The 20,848-nt window shown below is 39.2% G+C and overlaps 1 protein-coding gene across 3 annotated transcripts in view; it reads right to left on the bottom strand.

Moving 5' to 3' along the window:
* Positions 1-7,996: 7,996 nt before the first annotated feature.
* The window catches only part of fra (neogenin protein frazzled), a 121,693-nt gene continuing 108,841 nt past the window's right edge, over positions 7,997-20,848 (bottom strand). The window contains exons 3-23 of one of the 3 annotated variants that reach the window (XM_090164240.1): positions 18,252-18,397; positions 17,901-18,185; positions 16,444-16,597; positions 15,963-16,381; positions 15,353-15,560; positions 15,131-15,285; positions 14,181-14,468; positions 12,607-12,912; positions 11,671-11,865; positions 11,499-11,594; positions 11,101-11,433; positions 10,927-11,031; positions 10,663-10,857; positions 10,209-10,241; positions 9,971-10,109; positions 9,697-9,908; positions 9,342-9,479; positions 9,053-9,205; positions 8,727-8,996; positions 8,417-8,616; positions 7,997-8,350 (exon numbers count right to left, since the gene is read on the bottom strand). In XM_090164240.1, the coding sequence (XP_090020366.1) occupies positions 8,252-8,350; positions 8,417-8,616; positions 8,727-8,996; positions 9,053-9,205; positions 9,342-9,479; positions 9,697-9,908; positions 9,971-10,109; positions 10,209-10,241; positions 10,663-10,857; positions 10,927-11,031; positions 11,101-11,433; positions 11,499-11,594; positions 11,671-11,865; positions 12,607-12,912; positions 14,181-14,468; positions 15,131-15,285; positions 15,353-15,560; positions 15,963-16,381; positions 16,444-16,597; positions 17,901-18,185; positions 18,252-18,397 (4,129 nt within the window). In that variant the 3' untranslated portion in view covers positions 7,997-8,251. The remainder of the gene's footprint in view (positions 8,351-8,416; positions 8,617-8,726; positions 8,997-9,052; positions 9,206-9,341; positions 9,480-9,696; positions 9,909-9,970; positions 10,110-10,208; positions 10,242-10,662; positions 10,858-10,926; positions 11,032-11,100; positions 11,434-11,498; positions 11,595-11,670; positions 11,866-12,606; positions 12,913-14,180; positions 14,469-15,130; positions 15,286-15,352; positions 15,561-15,962; positions 16,382-16,443; positions 16,598-17,900; positions 18,186-18,251; positions 18,398-20,848) is intronic. The other 2 variants (XM_090164241.1, XM_090164242.1) reach the window with 2 other exon arrangements.

Genomic DNA, 20,848 nt, shown 5'->3' with positions numbered 1-20,848 from the left:
CCCCAACAATTGGTACAATTCAATTTTTTTAAACGTTTCATGAGAAATGAAATTTCCCAAAAGGAGACGTTGCACTACCCATTCGATTTGCCATGGCAACCGAAAATGTTTTTGACCACTTACAACCAAAATAAGATTTTTTCCTTATTTTACCAAAATTTGTTACAAATTTACCCCAAAAATGTTTCAATTTACCCAAACTTGATGAAGCTTACCTAAATGTGATCCAAATTACCCATTTCGTGATTTAAAAAAAATTCAAAATTTTAATTTTTTTTTAATTATCCCTGAGAAACCGAAAAAATCCCATGCTAATTTCCATAGAGATTTTAGATTTTTAAGTTGTCAAAAACATTTTTGGTTGCCATGGAAAAACGGCTGGGTAGTGCAACGTCTTCTTTTGGGAAATCTCATATCTTATATAGGTCTACATATCACCCGACTTTGAACAAAATCGGGAAAAAACACCTCGGGTACTCTCCATGTTAGAAGGTTCCATCAAAAATGATTCTTTCCGAAAACGTAAATGTTCTCAAAACATTAATAGACAAAAAATAAGTGACAAAAAGGTTCCTCCAAAAAAATTAACCATTTCGCGGAAGAAGTAAATAATTTTAAAAGAATAAAAGATAAAAAATATACAACAGCAAAAATAAAACGTCAAATAATAGAAGAAAAAAATCTTTAACTCCATTCATTAAAAAAACACTAAACAAAAGTACCAAATTGAAATTAAGCAACTTATTATATTAAACAAAAAAATTCAAGACTTTATTAACTATTATGCTTACGATGAGTGTCTTATTTGAAGTTTGGAGTTATCGTTGGTTCTGTGGTAGAGCGCTCAACTGCCTCACTGAACGGCCCGGTTTCAAAACCAGGGCGGCGCTTTTGTTTTTAATCAACAGAGAAGACGCTACATTAAAATATCTTCGATGCAAAAATTTAAATCGAACACGAAATTTCGTTCTATATAAATAAATACCGAAATTTAATTCTCTATTAATTAGTAATATACACTTCCGATAAATCTGAAAGTCTAATTTCCGAAGAAGCGTAATAAGTATCGGTGGTTCTGTGGTAGAACGTCCGCCTGGCATATAGGAGGTTTTGGGTTCAAATCCCGCTCGATACGATCGCAAATTGACACTAAGACGAATATCGTGAACAGTTGGTGGAAACCCTGCCATTGGACGTTGAGAGGTTGCCATAACACTCAGCACTCGATCCGTCCCAAATGTCAAGAAGAAGTTGGAGAAAATACACAAACACAACAAACACAACACAAACTCAATATTCCCACTCAACACATAACAAAAAATATCCAATCAAACTGAATTAAAACTCCCGCGACAGTGAACGTTAACGAAAAGCAACAACCAAACCCAACCCAACCGCAAATTTATCCGTTAACGCTCACCGTCACACGGTGGTTTTGCCAATCTTTCGACTTCGTTCCCTAATTCCAAGCAATTGCGAACGCGGCTTTCGAGAAACTGCGTACGCAATGATTAACCTTTGCCCCGAAAATGCGAACGCGTTCGCAGGCCTGACAGACAGACAGACAGACAAACACGGTGGTAAAAATCGGCCTTGATTAACGGAGGAGTGGTTTATGCTATCATTTTTCATGCAAAAATTGTCGTAATTAATTGCTTCTGTGTTGACTTTGGTCTTAAAAAGAAACTTCATGGCAAGGTTATCCAAATCTATTGGCTTGTAGATGTTTGTATCTCCTCTCAGAGCTAAGCAACAACAATAAGGTTCCGCTTTATTTGGGGTGCTATGAGAAGACTGGTGTTTTGGCCAAGAGGGTGGGGGGTTGGCTTAGGCTAGGTTCTCAAGTCCTGGACCTGCCGTTCCTGTCCCCTCTGGCATAGTGCACGGCCTTATCTCAAATTCTATGACTGACCGTCAACTCAAGGTTTGGCTTAATAATAATAACAGGGTTCGTACAAAATTTCCGGAATTAATTTTCCTAACATTTCCAGGTTTTCCCTGACCAAATTGTCAAATTTTCCCTAACCATTTTTGTAGAATAAATGAATGGTTTGAGATAAAAATCTTGAAAAATTTTTTATTTCAAAAATTTATTTGCCTGATTTTTTTGGGGTCATTTTAAAATTCCCTTACTTTTTGGGACCATTTTCAAATTCCTTGACTTTTCCCTGACATTGTGGAATAACTTTCAGATTCTCTGACTTTTCCCTGACCTTTTGGAATAACTTTCAAATTCTCTGACTTTTCCCTGACCTTTTGGTATAACTTTCAAATTCTCTGACTTTTCACTGACCTTTTGGAATAACTTTCAAATTCTCTGACTTTTCCCTGACCTTTTGGAATAACTTTCAAATTCTCTGACTTTTCACTGACCTTTTGGAATAACTTCCAAATTCTCTGACTTTTCCCTGACCTTTTGGAATAACTTTCAAATTCTCTGACTTTTCCCTGACCTTTTGGTATAACTTTCAAATTCTCTGACTTTTCCCTGACCTTTTGAAAACATTTTCAAATTCTCTGACTTTTCCCTGACCTTTTGAAATCATTTTCAAATTCTCTGACGTTTCCCTGACCTTTTGAAAACATTTTCAAATTACGTTACCTTTTGGAAATTTTCTCAAATTCCCTGACTTTTCCAGGTCGTGTACAAACCCTGAATAATAATGGTAAATTTATACGGCTGTTAAAAACCTTATTACATTGAATTCCGGTTGGCCAAATCGGAAAGTCAACTTTTATTTTAGCCAACTTAGATCTCCGCAGTGACATATTCTTAGGTAGGCCTTAATTTTGCCCTATTAGCAGGGCCGGCGCTAGGATTTTGCGGGTCCCAGGTAAGCGTTCTCAGCCCCCCCCCCCTCCAAATTTTTTAACTTCAAAATTAGATTTTTAGAAATTGTCTTTTGCCCCGCTTACCCCCTGCCTCCCCCCCCCTAACGCCGGCCCTCCGATTCTGTGAAGCGAATAGCTATTTTAATAGATAAATTCTGGTTAAGTAGATGATTTCATCAGTTTACTCTCTTTACTCTTGCTTTCGAGGAGCAGTAAAAATTGTAGTTCCAATACTCTGACCATGATGAATAGTTGACGTTATAGGGTAATTATTTCCTCCCGAACAAAAGAATAGTTTAAAGGGGAACGGCGAAGCTTTTCCAAATATGGCCTTATTTCCGTATCAAAAGATTAACAAGACGTGCAATATACTAACACGTACCTTTTTTGAAAAAACAGCTTTTGGCCCAAAAGGTTGAAACGAAATATAACGCCAAGTGTTGAATTTTAGCCGCCATCTTAGGGGCTGCCGCCAGCGCCCCTAACCCCGTATGAGCGATTTGCGAACTATCCTAACTTATAAAATCGTGCAATTTAGGCTTAGGTCTCTTATAACTGGAACGCGCCGCGCGTGCAAAACATATTTTTCGCGTATGCCGTCTTCAGCAGCGCTTTTACGTTGTTTTTCTGTCTCACCGAATTCTCACCAGGTGTCGCGGCGGACGCGCCCTTTTCGATTTCCCGAAATTTCTTTATTTTATTAAAAATTAACCACTCAATATTTTTTGATGCGGTTTTCGCCATATATTTTAGTTTTTTTATGGGCTATATGGCTATCTAACTGGTTAAAGCTTGACCGTTCCCCTTTAATAATTCTTTTTTCATAAATTAACGTGGCCTTCTTGTTTAAATGTAAAAATCCTGGAAATAACTGTGAGAGAAAACCTAGAAAAAATAGTGAAACATCTGTGAGGGAAAGCTTAGAAAATCAATGAAATATCAGTGGGGAAAGCCCTGACAAATCCTGGAAATAACTGTGGGAGAAAACCTAAGAAAATTTGTGAAATATCTGTGGTGGGGAAGCCTATACAAAACATGGAAATATCTGTGGTAGGGAAGCCTATACAAAACATGGAAATATCTGTGGTAGGGAAGCCTATACAAAACATGGAAATATCAGTGGAGGAAAACCATGGAAAAATCATTTTGCCAATAGTTGTCTGAACTCTGGTAGCAAAGTAGTCAAAATCTTGTTCCGACTGGAATAGTTCTTTTTTATAAAGTAACGTGGTTTTCTTGTTTAAATGTGGCTCTTACGTCACAGTCTCTTACTTTGACAAGCCTACGAGCGCGCTCTACACTCGCCAGAGGAATATACGTTTTTCTAGAGCTGGTGAAAAGCACTCGTGCGAAGAATATACTAATAAAGCCGTGTCTTGTGACGTAGGAGCAACATTTTAACAAGTTGGCCAAGACCACTTTTTATTTTATAAAATCAACTATTGTTCCCTTTTTTACGAACCTTGGGCCAAGACCACTATTTGTTCCAGAACAAACCACCTCATGGTGCCACCTAGGAGCAACAAACACAAGGAGAACGCAGCTAGCCTTTAAACACATCAATGCAGTGTTGTGTGCAAATTTCATTGGACGAGCCTTTACGATGAACGTCAGGGGCGGATTAACCCTTTCGGCGCCTTTAGGCACATAATTATTTTCCGCCCCTGGGCATTGTCTAACGGGTTGGTCAGCTAAGTAGGGGCAACCCACGTACTTCTACCGTGGGGCTTTATCACAGTTTTGACGCCCCTAGAAAAATGGCGCCGTAGGCACGTGCCTACTCGGCCTAATGGTTAATACGCCCCTGATGAACGTTTTACGGGCGGGGGAGAAGACAATTTCGGAATTTTCCCCTTCCGACGGCAGCAGGCGTTAAAGCGTCTAACCATGGTCTAACCAATGAAAAATGGACAAAAGAAAATGCACGACTTTTGACTTGCTGCGTTCTCCTTATTTGGGGTGCTGTGTTTGTTGCTCCTAGATGCCTAAATACACCCCCCTCCCTCATTATTACCTCCTTACAAAATATTCTGTCTTCATTCTTTATACACTTATTGGCAAGAGTAAAATAACATTTTTTGGATTATAAGTTTCTTAATCAAAAAATGATATTCTACGGTTAGATGTTTTTCCAAACTCGTCGACCACTAACATAGGGTTTTCCTTGATGCAGTTAGATAAGTCGAGATTAATCGATAGAATGGCCAGATTTGAAAGTCTGTCCTCACCCATTGTTGTCCGTAGACGCGTTTCAATTCTGTTGAGAGTACTAAAACTTCTTTCTGAAATGGTATTTGCCACGGGAATACACAGGACAGTTTTATAGTACTTAACTAAATCTGGAAAGTCATCTTCCAACGTTATTAAATACAGAAAGCCGTCGGTAACGGTGCTCAGGTTTTTTGATTTAATCAAATTTCTGGCTACTCCGATCTGCCCTTTTAAAGCATGTATATCAAAATTGAACCGCTTGTATGTTTTACAATGAGATATAACGTCATTTTCGTCAAGGAAGGATTATTCCTTTGAAAAGGCCAGTGTTTTCAAAAATCTAGATTTCATTTCTGATATAAATTTATCAATTAACTCGTAGTAGGTAGATCTCATCTTATCGATTAATGACACTATGATTTAGCCTCTTGTTAGGAATTATCTTCCGCTTTCGTAAACTTTAAGGTTCGCTGTTGCGATCAGGCATGGCGATAAGGGCGGACTTTGCCATCTTTGAAGCTTCTTCCCAAATGTTTTCAAATCGATCAGTGTTTCTTACATTTTCTAACCCAGCTACTGTAGCTTCACAAATAGCAACCGCTTCAGTGAAAATGACTTTTGAATTTTGCAAATATTCCGAAATAGAGTTGGTAGCACCTAATACTTCCTCTAGAGCCACAATCAAAATCAAGTTGCTAAAGTTTTATAATTGAGAAATATACCCACGACTTGCAGCTGCCTCCTCAGTCCTCAGATTTCCAGTTTTCAACCAAATTCTCTAATGTCAAAACTACCGAATTCAACCTATTTCTAAAATAATGGAGGCCTTTTTTTTCCGCTCCACCACCTTGTGTTGCAGCTTTGTTGCATTTTAAGAACGACGTCATAATCCAGATCTTACTGGGAGTTCTCAAAATACTCACATCTAATAACAGAATTGCTTTGAAAGTTGCTTGAACTAAACCTAGCAATTCCCGAACTGGCAAAAGTCAACCAAAACTAAATTTAAACGGTGAGCGCGACACAATTTTAAATTTTCCAACCGCTTTCCCTTAGAAGACTAATTATGGCCAAACTATTGGTTTCAGAATCAAACTTGCGCAAATCTGTATATCCTAAAAATCTTTCTACGACGCCTTTTTCTTTTCTAGTATACCTTATACCATAAGCCTATCTTCTTGGAATATAATATTGAGAAATATTTTATACAATGGTTATTTTCCAAAAACATTTAAGACCCAGGCTTTAAATAGGCACATTATTAACACATTTTGAGGGCCCTATTGGAAAGTTTTTTTGAAATTTTGGGGCCCCCAAGTAGGCCCAAAATATTTCAACGTAGGCGCGTGTCTACCTGTGCCTATTGTTGGTGACGCTACTGGAAAAGACCCATAATGAATTATGGTTTAAAGCAAGTGAAATTATATCCAAAAGTCGTCTGCTATTTCTTAACACATTTAGTTGACAGGTATTAAAGTAGATGGCGCTATCTTTTCTAAGCTCGAAGGGGGGGGGTCGGAATAATGTAGAAGGGAAGCCTATCAAAGGTAAAAAAAAATCAAAAGGCTTCTAGGTGGCAGCACTTTCCGGGACTTAAAACAAGTTAATGGTGGCTCTATAAAAGAAAAGTAAAAAGGTTTACAAAAATGCTTCTAGGTGGCAGCATCTTCTGGAACTTAAAGCGAAGGGCGAGTTGTCGGCCATCTATTGGCCTCCCGAAACCACATGTTTAATAAGTTAATAATAATAACGCTTTTCCGAAAAGCCAATCAACGCGAGAAGCTCCCAATTTGCCACACCTTTTAAGCTAGATTTTGATGCTTACTCAACTTGTTTTGATTTTTACGCTAACGACATCTAGTGCGAGCGAATGCAACTAGTCAGGAGCCGCCACTTGCTTTAAAGGGGAACGGTCAAGCTTTAACCAGTTAGATAGCCCTATAGCCCATGAAAAACTAAAATTTATGGCGAAAACCGCATCAAAAAATATTGAATGGTTAATTTTTAATAAAATAAATAAATTTCGGAAAATCGAAAAGCGCGTCCGCCGCGACACCTGGTTAGAGGTCGGTGAGACAGAAAAAACAACGTAAAAGCGCGTTATAAGAGACCTAAGCCTAAATTGCGCGATTTTAAAAGTTAGGATAGTTCGCAAATCGCTCATACGGGGTTAGGGGCGCTGGCGGCAGCCCCTAAGATGTCGGCGAAAATTCAAACGCAAACACCTGGCGTTATTTTTCATTTAAACTTTTTAGGCCAAAAGCTATTTTTTCAAGACAAAAAAAGGTACATGTTAGTATATTGAACGTCTTGTTAATCTTTTGATAGGGAAATAAGGCCATATTTGGAAAAACTTGGCCGTTCCCCTTTAAAGGGAATATAACCTCAGGTATTTGGTGTGGAACACCAACGTTTGCAGCTCTGGCCGCTCTTGCCTTTGGCTGTAGAAATGTTTGGCGCCACCTGTACGGGAAATTTGAAAAATTGAAGGGGTCTTCCATAAAGATTGCTTTGCGGGTTATATTCCCTTTAAATAGATTTATATTGGCGTAAGCCTATGTCAAAAAATGATGTAGGTTATGAAAAGACATTTTTCCACATTTTCGATTTTGTTCGTTTCATTTGGCAACTTTATAAGCTGAATGATTTGTACACTTACTCAGCAAAATCAAAATGAATTCACTTTGGCAAACTCAAGAGACACAGTAAAATCAAATACCAGTACTAAAAATAGTTAAAAAACGTGTATTTACAAAATGGCACGATGGAATAAAGTTACTCCTTTCTTATACATGATAAAGTTAAATTAACAAATGACTTAAAAACACATTTTTGAATTTTTAAAAAATTCGATTAGCCTCCCCGCCTCAAAGGATGGTTTCATTAGAAAAATTTCCTAGTTAAGTTAATGAACTCTTTTGAGATTCAATCTGCGTTTAAGTTTTGCAATGTCCTTTTTCTTTCATAAATCAATTGAGTATATTTGAGGTATATTCACAAATGTTTATCATATGCACAAACACTCACGCACATACTGTGGTATCGTAAAAAATAATACTCGAGTCTCTGACCAGAGAACCACGAACAAATTTTCTCATATTGGAAGTTTAAATTATCGTTACGATGATGTCCACGAGTTTTAACCGGCGACATTTGGATTAAAAAATTAGGTATTTACACGGGGGTAGATTGTTCCATTTTTGATAAATCAGCATTCGAACTCTGAAGCAGTTATGGCGTTAAGATCTTTCATTAGTCCTTCTAAATTCGCCATTTCTTGATTTAGTTCTTCTGTGCTATAAGATTGCTGATATTGAAAAATATTATATTAGATACGGTTTCGAATTGCCTTAATAATTCAACAAGAGCATACCGTAAGCTCTTCTTTTCCCAGTAATCTGGATGATTGTGTTTCAGGCAGTGGTCTCGCTGTAATAGCGCCAGTAGCAGCTGGCCTAGACTTGAGCAAGGAACCTGTTGGTTGCGGTTGGGTGACTGATGAAGTTGACCCTGGTAAGGTACTAGATGAGAGTGTTTTTTTCAAGGGACTCATAACAACTTGCGGTCGCACCCCTAAAAACAAAATTTTTACTCAAATATTAAAATACTTCACGTTATCTGAACCAAAACGACACTTTTTCGAAAATAAATAAAGCAGTTTCTAAACATGGTAGAGCCTATACCTATTGGGTGTTTGGGTTGAGGCGTGGTAGCACCACTTTGAGGTGGCGGCGCTGGTACACTGAAACTTTTCAAAGGATGACCAATTTGTCTTTTAGTCATCGTTCCTCCTCCCCCAGTATCTTGACCAGACCCCGGAGTTCCAGCTAAAGCGCTGCTATAAGAAGGAGGAGCTTGCTCAAGCCCACCAGACTGAGCGAGAGCCGTCACTTGCTCGTAAGTTAATGGTCCAATTTGACTATGAGTGCCAGGAGATGGTAGCTCTGTTGAAACTAAGAGGGAACCAGCTTTAATTATAGTTCCATTTGAGGTAAGCCGTGGTAAGTACCTTGATGTGAGGCATCTATGGTGACGTGTGCCCTAGGTATATTATATTGAGTCCGAGGGTAAAGAGGTCTGCCTAGAGTCCCACCGCCATTATCAGCGTGCGGTTGTGGTTGATTTAAAGTTCCGTTGGGGACCGGCGCGACTGAAGACACGGCTGGAAATAATTACAAATAATTGTATCCGCTTAAGATAATTCCCAAATTAAATACGAACACCACCAAATTAATTCAGAAAAAAATTATAAATAACGCATGCTTCCTTTTGTAAAAGTTCTCGGCCGCTAAACTTACACTGTTCATTTCTGTGCACACTGTTTAGAGGTTGAGACTCAATGGGTATCATAATAGGTTTGGCTCTAATGGATCGTCTGACCAAAAGGCCAGCTTCCTCGCCTTTATCTTCAGAGGCTTCGTAAGTGCTGCCTCCTCCTAACCAACAACATTTTCCAAGATAGGGATTGTGTAGAACGAAGAACACGCAGCCAATTAAGCAATTGCGTTTTACGCCAAGAACGTTTATAAAAAATAATTGAAACAAAAGAAAACTAATAAGAAAATAATAATACGCTAGCGAAGCAACGAGCAAAATAAAAATTCATTCAGTGCAATTTTTATCAATGATATTAAATAAAAGCCTTCAATGTACCCATATACGTCGGCTTCTTCTTTTCCATCGTGCTAATGATGGGTTCGTCGCCCAAATCCTGAGAATTTCTAGGTATTGGTGTAACAGTCATGGCAGGATCGCCGCCATTGTGACTCTTGTCCAAAGCTTTCAGCTCCATGTGGTCATGGTGAATCCAGAGATCCGGTGGCTTTAATTCCTTACCGCCAGCTTTACCTTTGTTAGCTCCATAACTGACAACGGAACATTATCAATGAGATACGTTCAAAGAGAACCACCTTCAAGTACCACCTACCCTTTGTTTCTGCTGGGACCCATGTAACCTTGACGTCTTCTGCACACGATGGCGCTAACGGCGATTATAATAATCAACGTTACACCAGACACGCAAGCTATTATGATGTACAACATGTTGTTCGTGATTCCGGCACCATCTGATCAAATATTAATACATTCGTTAATGGCAAAAACAACAAACTAGTCAGAGATATTTTATTTATGGATGATTTTTGTGCAAGTTCACTATATCTTACCCTGAAGTGACGCTCCAGGAGCGACGCCATTGTCTGGATAAGATACGACGATTCATGGCAACAATACAGACAACATAAACCAAAGACAGAAGAGAGAAGAGCAAAAAATACGAGAGAGAGAGAGAAAGAGAAAAAAAAATACATGCATCAAATAAAAAGTAAAATGGGTGAAAAGTCAATGAAACGTAATTGTGCTCGATACCAGAATATGGTACTTTTAAATTAAATGTGTAGTGTGCATAGTTTAAAATATCACTAATGACTGATTTTGGCTTAATCGTCAACCCCTTGGTTGCGCAGCCAACTTAGCATCACAGTAATATTTTGAACTAACGTTTCAGTAATAAGTGATTGGCCATTTTCTTGATTGGAGCAGTAGGTATCGGTGATTTATTGATAAATAAGTGTACGTCAAGCATCGCGTCATAAAATGCAAATGGATTCTTTGACTCACCCGGCCCAGTTTGAAAAGAGATCTCAGATGAGAAGGGTCCGTAGCCTTTATTGTTCCTGGCTTGTATTTTGAAGTAATAAACCGTATCAGCCGTTAAGCCTTTGATCATGGTGGTCATCTTGTCACCGACAACTCCTTCGACGACCCAATCTCGATCCTGACGCGTATTGTCAGTCGTGTAGAATATGACGTACCCTAAATTCGCAAAACCAAATTAAAATAAAAAAAATTACAAACCAAGTCTACCGTTTTACTGGTAAATACCTGTTATTTGACCATTCGGCTGCTTAGGCGGTTGCCAATGCAAGCTTACGATAGTTGGATTATCGTTCATGACTGCAGTTAAGTCACGCGGAGGTGAAGAAGGAGCTGTTGGTACCAAAACGGACTTAATATATCGCTCAGTTCCAAGTTGCAAAAAGGTCAAGTACAACTTACCAGCTTCTTGGGTGGAGTTGAAGGCCGTCATACTGTACGTACTTTCACGGCGTCCTTTGACGACTTTAACGGCAAATTCGTACTGAGTGTTAGGTTTCAGGTCGTCGATCATGCAGTTAAGCTCCGTTGAGTTGAAGTACTTGTACTTCGGGTTGTTCTGGTAATTGAAGCTGGTGTAGCGAACAGTGTAGTAACGGTTGTCGGTCACAATTTGATTTTTGGAAAGAGTCGAATCGGTCCAATACAGCACGACGGTTGATGATGACAAGACGATGGCTTTCAGGCCGACAGGCGGTATCATAGGAGTCAAAGGCTCGGGTGCTGTGGTGATACCCAAAAGTTTATTAAAGGTTATTGATGATTTCTTTTCAAACGCAACCTTTTGTTATTTCGCTTACTAGTTTCCAGTAAAGTCTTAACGGTATTGTATCCAGGTGGTCCGTCTCCCATTTGGTTAAACGCTCTTAGACTAATAACGTACTCCGAAGACGGTTCTATTTGACATTCGATAAGTTTAATAAATGAGCGTAATGTTGAAATAAATCTCAATGATCAGCGAAGAACACTTACGCAGGTTTTCTATCGTGTAGTATCGCTGTTTTCCGTCCAATATTTTGGAATAGACGTCCGGAATACCGATGCCCCAGCCAATGGTATATCCTCGAACCATAATGTTCTGATTCTCAGGCGGCGTCCACGTGACGTAGATCGAATTCGACGTTGGTTTGCCGCGAATATTGTTCGGTTGTTCCGGAACTCTTTTCTCTATTATCATTTTCGATTCAATCATTATTATCATAAGTAACATAATAACAATAAGTATTACAATTAGTATGGCTTTAATCCTAATTTTCTAACCGAACCCTTTTTTCGACACTGATACTCTCTTCAAGCTGTGACTTGGACTCGCTACCGTTTTGGATGACTACTTTTTTGATAAAAATTTAAGCCTAATATCAGAGAGCACGTTCTGGAGTCGCGAGGGGCTTTGGCTTTGTTTTGAAGCCCGCGTGCGAATAAAAAAAACATGAGCTCGTGGCGCCGAGAAAAACCTTTTTAATTTTTATCATTTTAGCCTAATATTGTTATTATGTTACCAAAAGTGACATAATTACCAAAAGTGTGTCAATCGGACCTATTTCTTAATGAATGTTACGAGCGAAATACAAGCGGGGAGGGGAGAAGGGAAAGTATGCCCTGGGGAGGGAAGGAAGTTAAAACCAACAAATAACGCCTCGTAGTGAGGAACGGAGGAATTAAGTAGCACTGGTCAAAGTTGGTTTTATTTTTTTATTTTTCGTCGTTCTGTGGAGATGCTATCGCCATCTACCTACGATATAATACCATAGGCGACAACAAATAGTCCTTTAGGTGGTCGATCTCGAGTCGAGCATTCATTAATCCCTTTAGCATACGAAAGTACAGGGATTGTCACACTTTTGGTAATTATGTCACTTTTGATATTACTTATGTTATTTTTTTATAAAAAAAATGACGTCAACATACCGTTGAGATCGTTTTGGTACGTTTCAACAACGAGCCATTCCGTCGCGGGTCCGGAGCCGTTGACGGTTTGAGCCGAGATCTTAATGCTGTACTGAGCTCCCCGCTCTAAATTTGGCAAAACGAATAACCTTCGATTACCGTCGGTAGTGACGGTATCGCCCCTGCGACTGCCTTTCAACTTGAAACGAATTTTATAACCCGTTATGACGCCATTTTGGGTGTCCTTCGGTGGCGGTTCCCAACGTAGTATGATGGAATGCGAACTCGCCGCTTCCGCCGTGACGTTTTGGGGAGTGTCACTAGGAACTACAACGAAAGTTTTAAAATACGACCGCGAACAATGAGGTAGAATAAATAGAGATCCAAATCCGCCTTCCAGGACTTACCGTTTCGCGGGACCGTATCATTGAGTTGGGAATATTAATCTAGAGGTCCAATCAAAACGTCGGATTTCAGTATTTCCCGAAACAAGTTTTTAAAAAATAAGAATACTGCCGTCTGCTCCCAAATGACGAGAAAACTTTATCATTCTACCCGTGGTGCCGTCTATCTCTCAATGGTTCGTTCAAATAAGACGCGTTTTCCGGCAAAAATATTTTTTTTTCAAAAATAATGGATGGCGCCACGGGTCATATGCAGTGTTGCAAATAAGCTTTTTAAAGGTACTGGTCAATGTGACCACAATACCCCCCTACTTAAAAAACATAATTTACTGGTCATGACCACTCTTTTCTACCACCACTTACATTACTTAAGGAATCTCAAAAATATTTCATCATCTTCTTGCCCTTCGAATAAAAACAGTTTTACTCCTTTTTGACCTTCTTTTTGTTTCTAAAAGCCATAAAAAAATTGCAGGATAGGCATCCATGTCTTCTACGCCTATGTTTCTTAAACATATTCTTAAGAAGAACGTCGAATTGCATTACTGCCAGATGCCAGGAAATACGTTCGGTTTAGGAGTAGAAATAAGTAAAAATCCGCAATTTCATTGGCTGTGATAAGCTGAGAGCGCAACGCTTTTATCATTTTCTCTTTTCGGTATAGAATTATACTTTTAATTAAAAATAAACTGGTCATTATGACCAGTGAAACCCCTAGATTCCATTTAATTTACTGGTCATAGCCCAAAATAAACTGGTCTTTGACCGACGCCACCGCCTTATTTCCAACACTGGTCATATGATAACGTTTTCTCGTCATTTTAGAGGAGACGGCACATTCGTAATTTTCAAAAACTTGTTTCGCGGGGAGCAGATTTGATTGAATCTCTAGATTAATATTCCCAACTCAATGTACCGTATTTGTTGAGTTGGAGAGTTAGGCCTAGTAAATGAACTTAATCAAATCGTGCTGGTGCCATCTATCGTGTTATTGGAAAACTAAACCTTAATATATGTTGCAAAAGTGTCTGCTTATAGAAACAGATGGCGCCAACACGATTGGATAAAGTTGAAACTTAAGCCTAATTCTCCTACTCAAATTAAACGAGTCCCGCGAATCACAGATTTGTTTGGATCTCTATTTATTCTACCTCATTGACCGCGAATAAACGAAACTCGCGCTAGACATACCATCGGAAAACGTTCGAACCACAACTTCTTCGGTACTCAAGCCCGGCCCGTTCTTATTATAAGCCACGACCCAAATGCTGTAGTCGCAAAACTTCTTCAGCCCGCGAAGTAAATAGTTGACTTCGGAAGTGGTGACTTCGTGCTCTTCCGAAGTTCCCATTTCCATGTAATACAATTTGTAATGCAAAATGGGATCCGTCCGTTGATCCGGCGGCTCCCATTGAACTAAGATCGTCGAAGGCGATTGGGGAGCCGCTTTCAAGTTCTTGGGCGATCCAGGAACGTGTACTTTTGAGAGATTTAAAAACGAATAAAGATTTATACGATGGTCAGTCGAATCTGTTCCATTGCGCCGAATCCCATTCGACCGAAAAAGGCGCACTTTGGCGGATTTAGGATTCGGTCTAATGGGATTGTCCCATTCGACCGAAAAAGCCGCACTTTGGCGGATTTAGGATTCGGTTTTATCCGTTGCAGCATCTGTCAGAACAGCATGCAGTGTTACCTAACCTAACCTAACCTTCAAATTTTATAGTATTAATAAAAAACATTTAATTAAAAGAAGACCAAAAAATCGTTTCCAACAGACTTAAAAATATATTAAAACGCTTCCACAAAAAATCAAAAGGAGTAGAAAAAAAACTTTTTTTGCGGTCGCTCAATTGTGAATATTGCGTCGGTCGATTAGAAAAATACAAAACCCGCCTTTGGGCTAATTTCATCTAAAACATTGGCGGAATTCGGTCTAATGGGAATTCGGTCGAATGGGATTCGGCGCAATGGGAAGATACCGGACAGTCGAGGAGCTAACCACTTTCTTAAACTCTGTACATCGATTACAACCAGTACAGCCTTTGGCGATTAAGTCAAAGCTACTGACTCGTACACCGATTACGAATAGTGGTCAGCCCATCATGGACAGTCGGCCGGTTAAAACGCGATCAACTCACCTTCGGGGTGAGTAACGACGGTCACTTCTCGGGAAGTGTCGCCAGGACCGTGTTGGTTGTAGGCGACCACGCGGAAGAAGTACTTGGTGGCCGGTCGAAGGCCTTGTACGCTGACTTCTTCCAAACGAGGTCGAGTGGTATTGATGACTCTTTCCCTGTAGTTTGAAGGTCGTCATTAGGTAACGGTTTCGAGGGGTGGTAAACACCACGAAAATAGCTTACCTGGTAGAGCCTTCCTCTTTGTAATAGACGGAATAGGCAAAAATATTTCCGTTAGTGCGGACGGGAGCTTGCCAGGACAGAGTGGCGAAGCGGGTGGAGACGATGACCGCCGTGACCTCGCGAGGGGCCGACGGCACGTCTTTGCCGCGCGGCTGGTCACCTGAAGACGGGGTGGTGATAGAAACCAAGGTGGTCGGGAGGGGAGAATCTAGTTTGTAGGATTTTCGTATACGCAAACACCAACGGGGTCGGTACGCAATCACAATCGTGCAACAATAGATCGTGCCACATTGATTTTCGTTTACGGAACCCAAATCAGTACGAAAAAGGGAGAAGGTCAAATAAAAACGGAAAAAGAAAAAAATAATAATAATAATAAAAATGGTGTAAACAATAAATTTAAATAAACCGTGTTATCATGCGTGTCATTCCATACTTCCGGGTTCAGAAACTACGAAACCGGCGTTTTGAAATATAAATAACGTAAATCATCGATTAAACCAAGTTAGCGCGTAATAGATCATGCGTTAGGCTTTCACGTAATATACGGTACGGTATAAATATATATGGATACAACGATATTTACGAATGAGGGGATGGTTGGGCGTACCTGGATCCAAAATGAGCAACTGAGCCGAAGACTGGACGTTTCCGGCGGAGTTGGAAGCGACGCACTGATAGACCCCTTCGTCGTCCTTGACTAAACCGAGAATTTTCAGGTTGAAGTTGTTGACGATTTGAAAATATTCGTTTTCGATGACTTTTTCTCCGTTTTTGAACCATTGGACAATGGGTTCCCGTTTGCCGTACACTTCGCATTCGAACTCCAAATCTTCCTTTTCGTACGCGTAACGGTTCTGGGGCTTCTTGATGAAACGAGGGGGCACTTCGACTTCGATATTGGCACTGGAATCGACGGAGTCCTCGTGGTTCTCCGCCCGACACATGTAAGAGCCCTCGTCAATCTCGCGGACATTCTCAATCTGCAGACTACCCACTCCCACTATGCTAAAGCGACTATCCAAATGACTGGAAGAAAGACGAAATGAGTCCAAGAACGTATTCATAACGAAATCAAAGGATGAGCTCACCTCATGTCGATGGTCACTCCGTCCTTCAACCATTGAATTTTCGGCCTAGGATTGCCATTGGCGGCGCAATCAAGGGTGACGTTGGACCCTTCAATCACCAGAGAGTTCCTGGGCGTCGCCAGAAAGGCTGGCGCCGAGATCTTGTTCGCCTCATCTAACGGAACCAAGAACATCAACATTAACTTGGATAACAGGACAAACATCTTTTTGAAGGCCGACTACATAAATATTCGGTTTACTCTGTCTTTCACTGGAAGTAGGCTGACTGCATGGCACAGGTGTATTGCAGTAAGCCTACTTCCAGTAAAAGACAGTAAACCGAAGATTTATGTAGTCGGCCTTTAAGGAGAGGTTAGCGCACGGACCAACTAATTGCAACCCGTTCGTCACAAGCGTAGTCTGCTCCTGAGTGGGAAAAGGGTGCGAATAGAGGGCAAAAATCAGTCTCGTCATGCCATTAGGGCTGTGCGAGTAGTGGTTTTAGACAATCGAGTCGGTTATCGAGTATTCGAGTCGAGTCGAGTAATCGAGTACTTGATTAAGGGGAAACTTTCTCTTATTCGAGTCGAGTAACTAAAAAAACATCGATTAATATTTTTAACGAGTCGGGTTATCGAGTATTTGATTAGGAGCTGGTTTTATTCAAGTAATTATGAAATTAAATGGAGTATGAAGTAACTTTCAACGCTGAAAAATATTCCTTTAATTTAAATCAACCACAGTTTCGACAACTTTGTGGGTACCGTTTATTGTCCCCCAAAAAGTTGTAAAACCCCTCTTTGAACTTTGAAGCAACGAGGATATAGAAAAAACTAATACTCGACGAGTTTAGAGAGCAGCTAATTCGGTATAATCGACGAGTATTCTCCAATTACTTATTCGAGGTTGAGTTCGAGTACTCGACCTCCAAAAAGGCCGAATACTCGATGATGTTCGAGTATTCGCACAGCCCTACATGCCATCTATAATAATAATAATAAGCAGCTAGGCTAATACCCAAGGCACCACCTTAGGCCTAAGTCATCGAGCGACTTTTAAAGCCTTTTAATTCAGGTGGCCGGGTTACAATGCGTAAGAGGGTGGTGGCAAACCATCAAGCCAACAGCTCCCTACACTAACTATTACCGTTAACGAGCGCTAGCTGAATTAATATGATTTTTACCATGAAAAGTATAGTATACTGAATAAAGGCTGTCGACTACGATACCACATCTATTGAATCTTAAGTTTTAATTATGCATAATTTAAGTTTAAAAATCAGAATATTGTTAGAAATAATTAAGAATTCTAAATTATATTGGTACAAAAAAAACAATTCGTTTTATTTAATTTATTATATGAAGTTTCGGTGTTTGGGTACCAGTATAGATGGCGCAAAATAGCACAGTGATATTTTTTCGCCAGACTACTTCTGACGAACGAGTTGCTCAACAAATACGCAAGTACTCTGAACGTACCGGAGTTGAGGCTGACTGAGAGCGTTCCAGACGCGCTGATTCGATGTTTTTCGATGTTGGAGGCGTTACAAACGTAACTGCCCTTGTCCGTCAAAAGGACGTGGTCAATTTCCAAAGCTCCACTCGGCAAGAGCGTCATCCGGGAATTGTCAATTTGCAAGGGTCGTTCGTCCTTCACCCACTGTATCGTGGCCGGCGGGACACCCGAAATGAGGCATGGGAAGAAGGCGGTTTGACCCGGGAAGGTCATCTGATTAGACGGCTGGTCGTCGAACCTCGGCAAAACTACGGATAACGGGACGATCAATTAGAACGCCCTAATTCGCCCCTTTTTTTAAATGAAACGCTTACGGGCAACTTGTAGTTTGGCGGAGCGACTAATGATTGTTCCCAGTCCGGGCACTGTGGCGACGCACTGGTAGATGCCTTCGTCGGGCCGTTCCGTCCTCGTGTGGAAAATACTGCTGAAATACAGCGATCCATTGGGCTTGACAGACCTTTTAACGAGAAATCAATTGGAACTCATTAAATTCGGGGACTACGCTCTCCTTGCTAATTCCATTTCGCCATTGTTCGCGGTTGACACTTGAAATATTATCCCAAACGAAATCGGAATAAATACAGACTTTCACGACCAAAACAAGAACCACATTTTTGGAAATAAGAACCAATAGGGACGAATTTAAATAAAAATGAAATATAACAAAATTGTGTCAAAATCTTATCGGATTCTAACAACTGATTTCTTTTTATTTATCCCAAAAGCAGGGAGCCACGTCCAAAATTTAAATTTCTTATGGGAAAATAGGATTATATATTTTCCACGGACCAAAATGGGATTATATATTTTGCATGGAAAAAATAGGATTATGCCTATATATCTATTTCGCACGGAGAAAAATAGGATTATATATTTTCCATGGACCAAAATAGGATTATATATATTTTCATAGTCAAAACTAGGATATATATTTTCCATGGACCAAAATAGGATTATATATTTTCCATGGACCAAAATAGGATTATATATTTTCCATATACCAAAATAGGATTATATATTTTACATATACCAAAATAGGATTATATATTTTACATATACCAAAATAGCATTATATATTTTCCATATACCAAAATAGCATTATATATTTTCCATGGACCAAAATAGGATATATTTTCCATGGACCAAAATAGGATTATATATTTTCCATGGACCAAAATAGGATTATATATTTTCCATGGACCAAAATAGGATTATATATTTTCCATGGACCAAAATAGGATTATATATTTTCCATGGACAAAAATAGGATTATATATATTCCATGGACAAAAATAGGATTATATATTTTCCATATACCAAAATAGGATTATATATTTTCCATGGACCAAAATAGGATTATATATTTTCCATGGACAAAAATAGGATTATATATTTTCCTTGGACAAAAATAGGATTATATATTTTCCTTGGACAAAAATAGGATTATATATTTTCCTTGGACAAAAATAGGATTATATATTTTCCTTGGACAAAAATAGGATTATATAGGACACTTTTGTTATATAGGATAATATAGGGCTAAAATTTATCATATATTGGATGTTAAAAAAGTCTTCAATTTATTTATTTATTATATTATATTATTATTATATATTATTAATTATTAATAAATAGGCCAGTGTCGTTTTGATTTTCTGTAATTCTTGAAAGCACCTCAAAGATTTTTCAGCCGCGGAGGGATACACGAAGGAAAGGTCTACGCACAGCGCGACTGATAGCGAGTGAAATGAAATCTTGACTCTCAAGAGGAAAAATAAATCTTAAGCAACAAGTTGGACAAATTTAAATAAAGGTACTTTTTACACTATCCCACTGTTACAACTGTTGCCAGATATTCTGACGTGTTTCTGTTAGTTGCGCAGTGACGGTGGCAATTTTGTATAATAGCGGATTTTACGTTACTTTAAACTAATGTTGTAAGTCGGAAAATTTTCCGGAAAATGACCGAGACCTTATTTCCGGATAATATTCGGTATTTTTCCGAAAAAAATAAAAACAGTTTTCATTCTATGATTAGCCTAATATATTGTTTGCAAATTTAAATAAAGCGGCTTTTTCGCCTAATTTTTTCGAATCTGAAAGTAAAACTAAACCTCTGGACTAGTTTAAACTAATTAACAATGTAACATAGGCTAAGTAATGTTTTTTAGTATGTTTACTGATATTAGATTAGACATTTAACATCGATAAAAAGTTAAAAAAATTAAAAACCCTTAAAAGTAATTTGTTTAATTTTTTTATTTTTCCGATTTGCGGAGAATTTTCCGCAATTCGGAAAATTTTCCGGAAATTTTTCCGCATTTTATTTTTCCGGAAAATTAACAACACTACTTTAAACCCGTCTACTATAGAAGTGCTTAATTATCTTACTAGAGCAAAATTTAAAATAATAAAATCGGCGCCGTGTACAACGACTACTACAACGCTAACTATATGACGTGTCAGCTGCATGCGAAACCTAAAAATATTTGAGGGATAAGGATACTAGAGCCTTTCCCGCGAGGAAGACCCGAGCCGGATATCCCAGAGTCTTCTTTGTCGACTCTAGTCGACGAAGGAGATTTTCCAGCAAGTACTTGGATGACACCCGCAAGACGGATGACAATGAGTGAGGGTTGAAGAAGAGGGAGAGACCAGGCTTAGGAAAGACCACCACCCGCTACCAGGTCTCTTTTCTGCCTCTCTCTTCAACTCTGTTTGGGTTTAGAATGTTTTACATCCCTTCCGTTGGAGAGAGAAAAAATCCTAACAACCGTTAAGTCAAAAAGCAAACGGAGGCTTAAGCCTAAATGTCGGCTTCACCCATAGCACCCGCGTATTGCTACTCTAATACTTCTACAGGCGTTAGTAGGTCATAAATAGGCCAAAATAAAAATGTTTTTTTTCG

The sequence above is a fragment of the Leiobunum rupestre genome, chromosome 11 (genome assembly GCF_980474605.1).
Source record: "Leiobunum rupestre chromosome 11, qqLeiRupe1.1.hap1, whole genome shotgun sequence".
NCBI lineage: Eukaryota > Metazoa > Arthropoda > Arachnida > Opiliones > Sclerosomatidae > Leiobunum > Leiobunum rupestre.
This window is presented reverse-complemented; position numbering and strand designations above follow the sequence as displayed.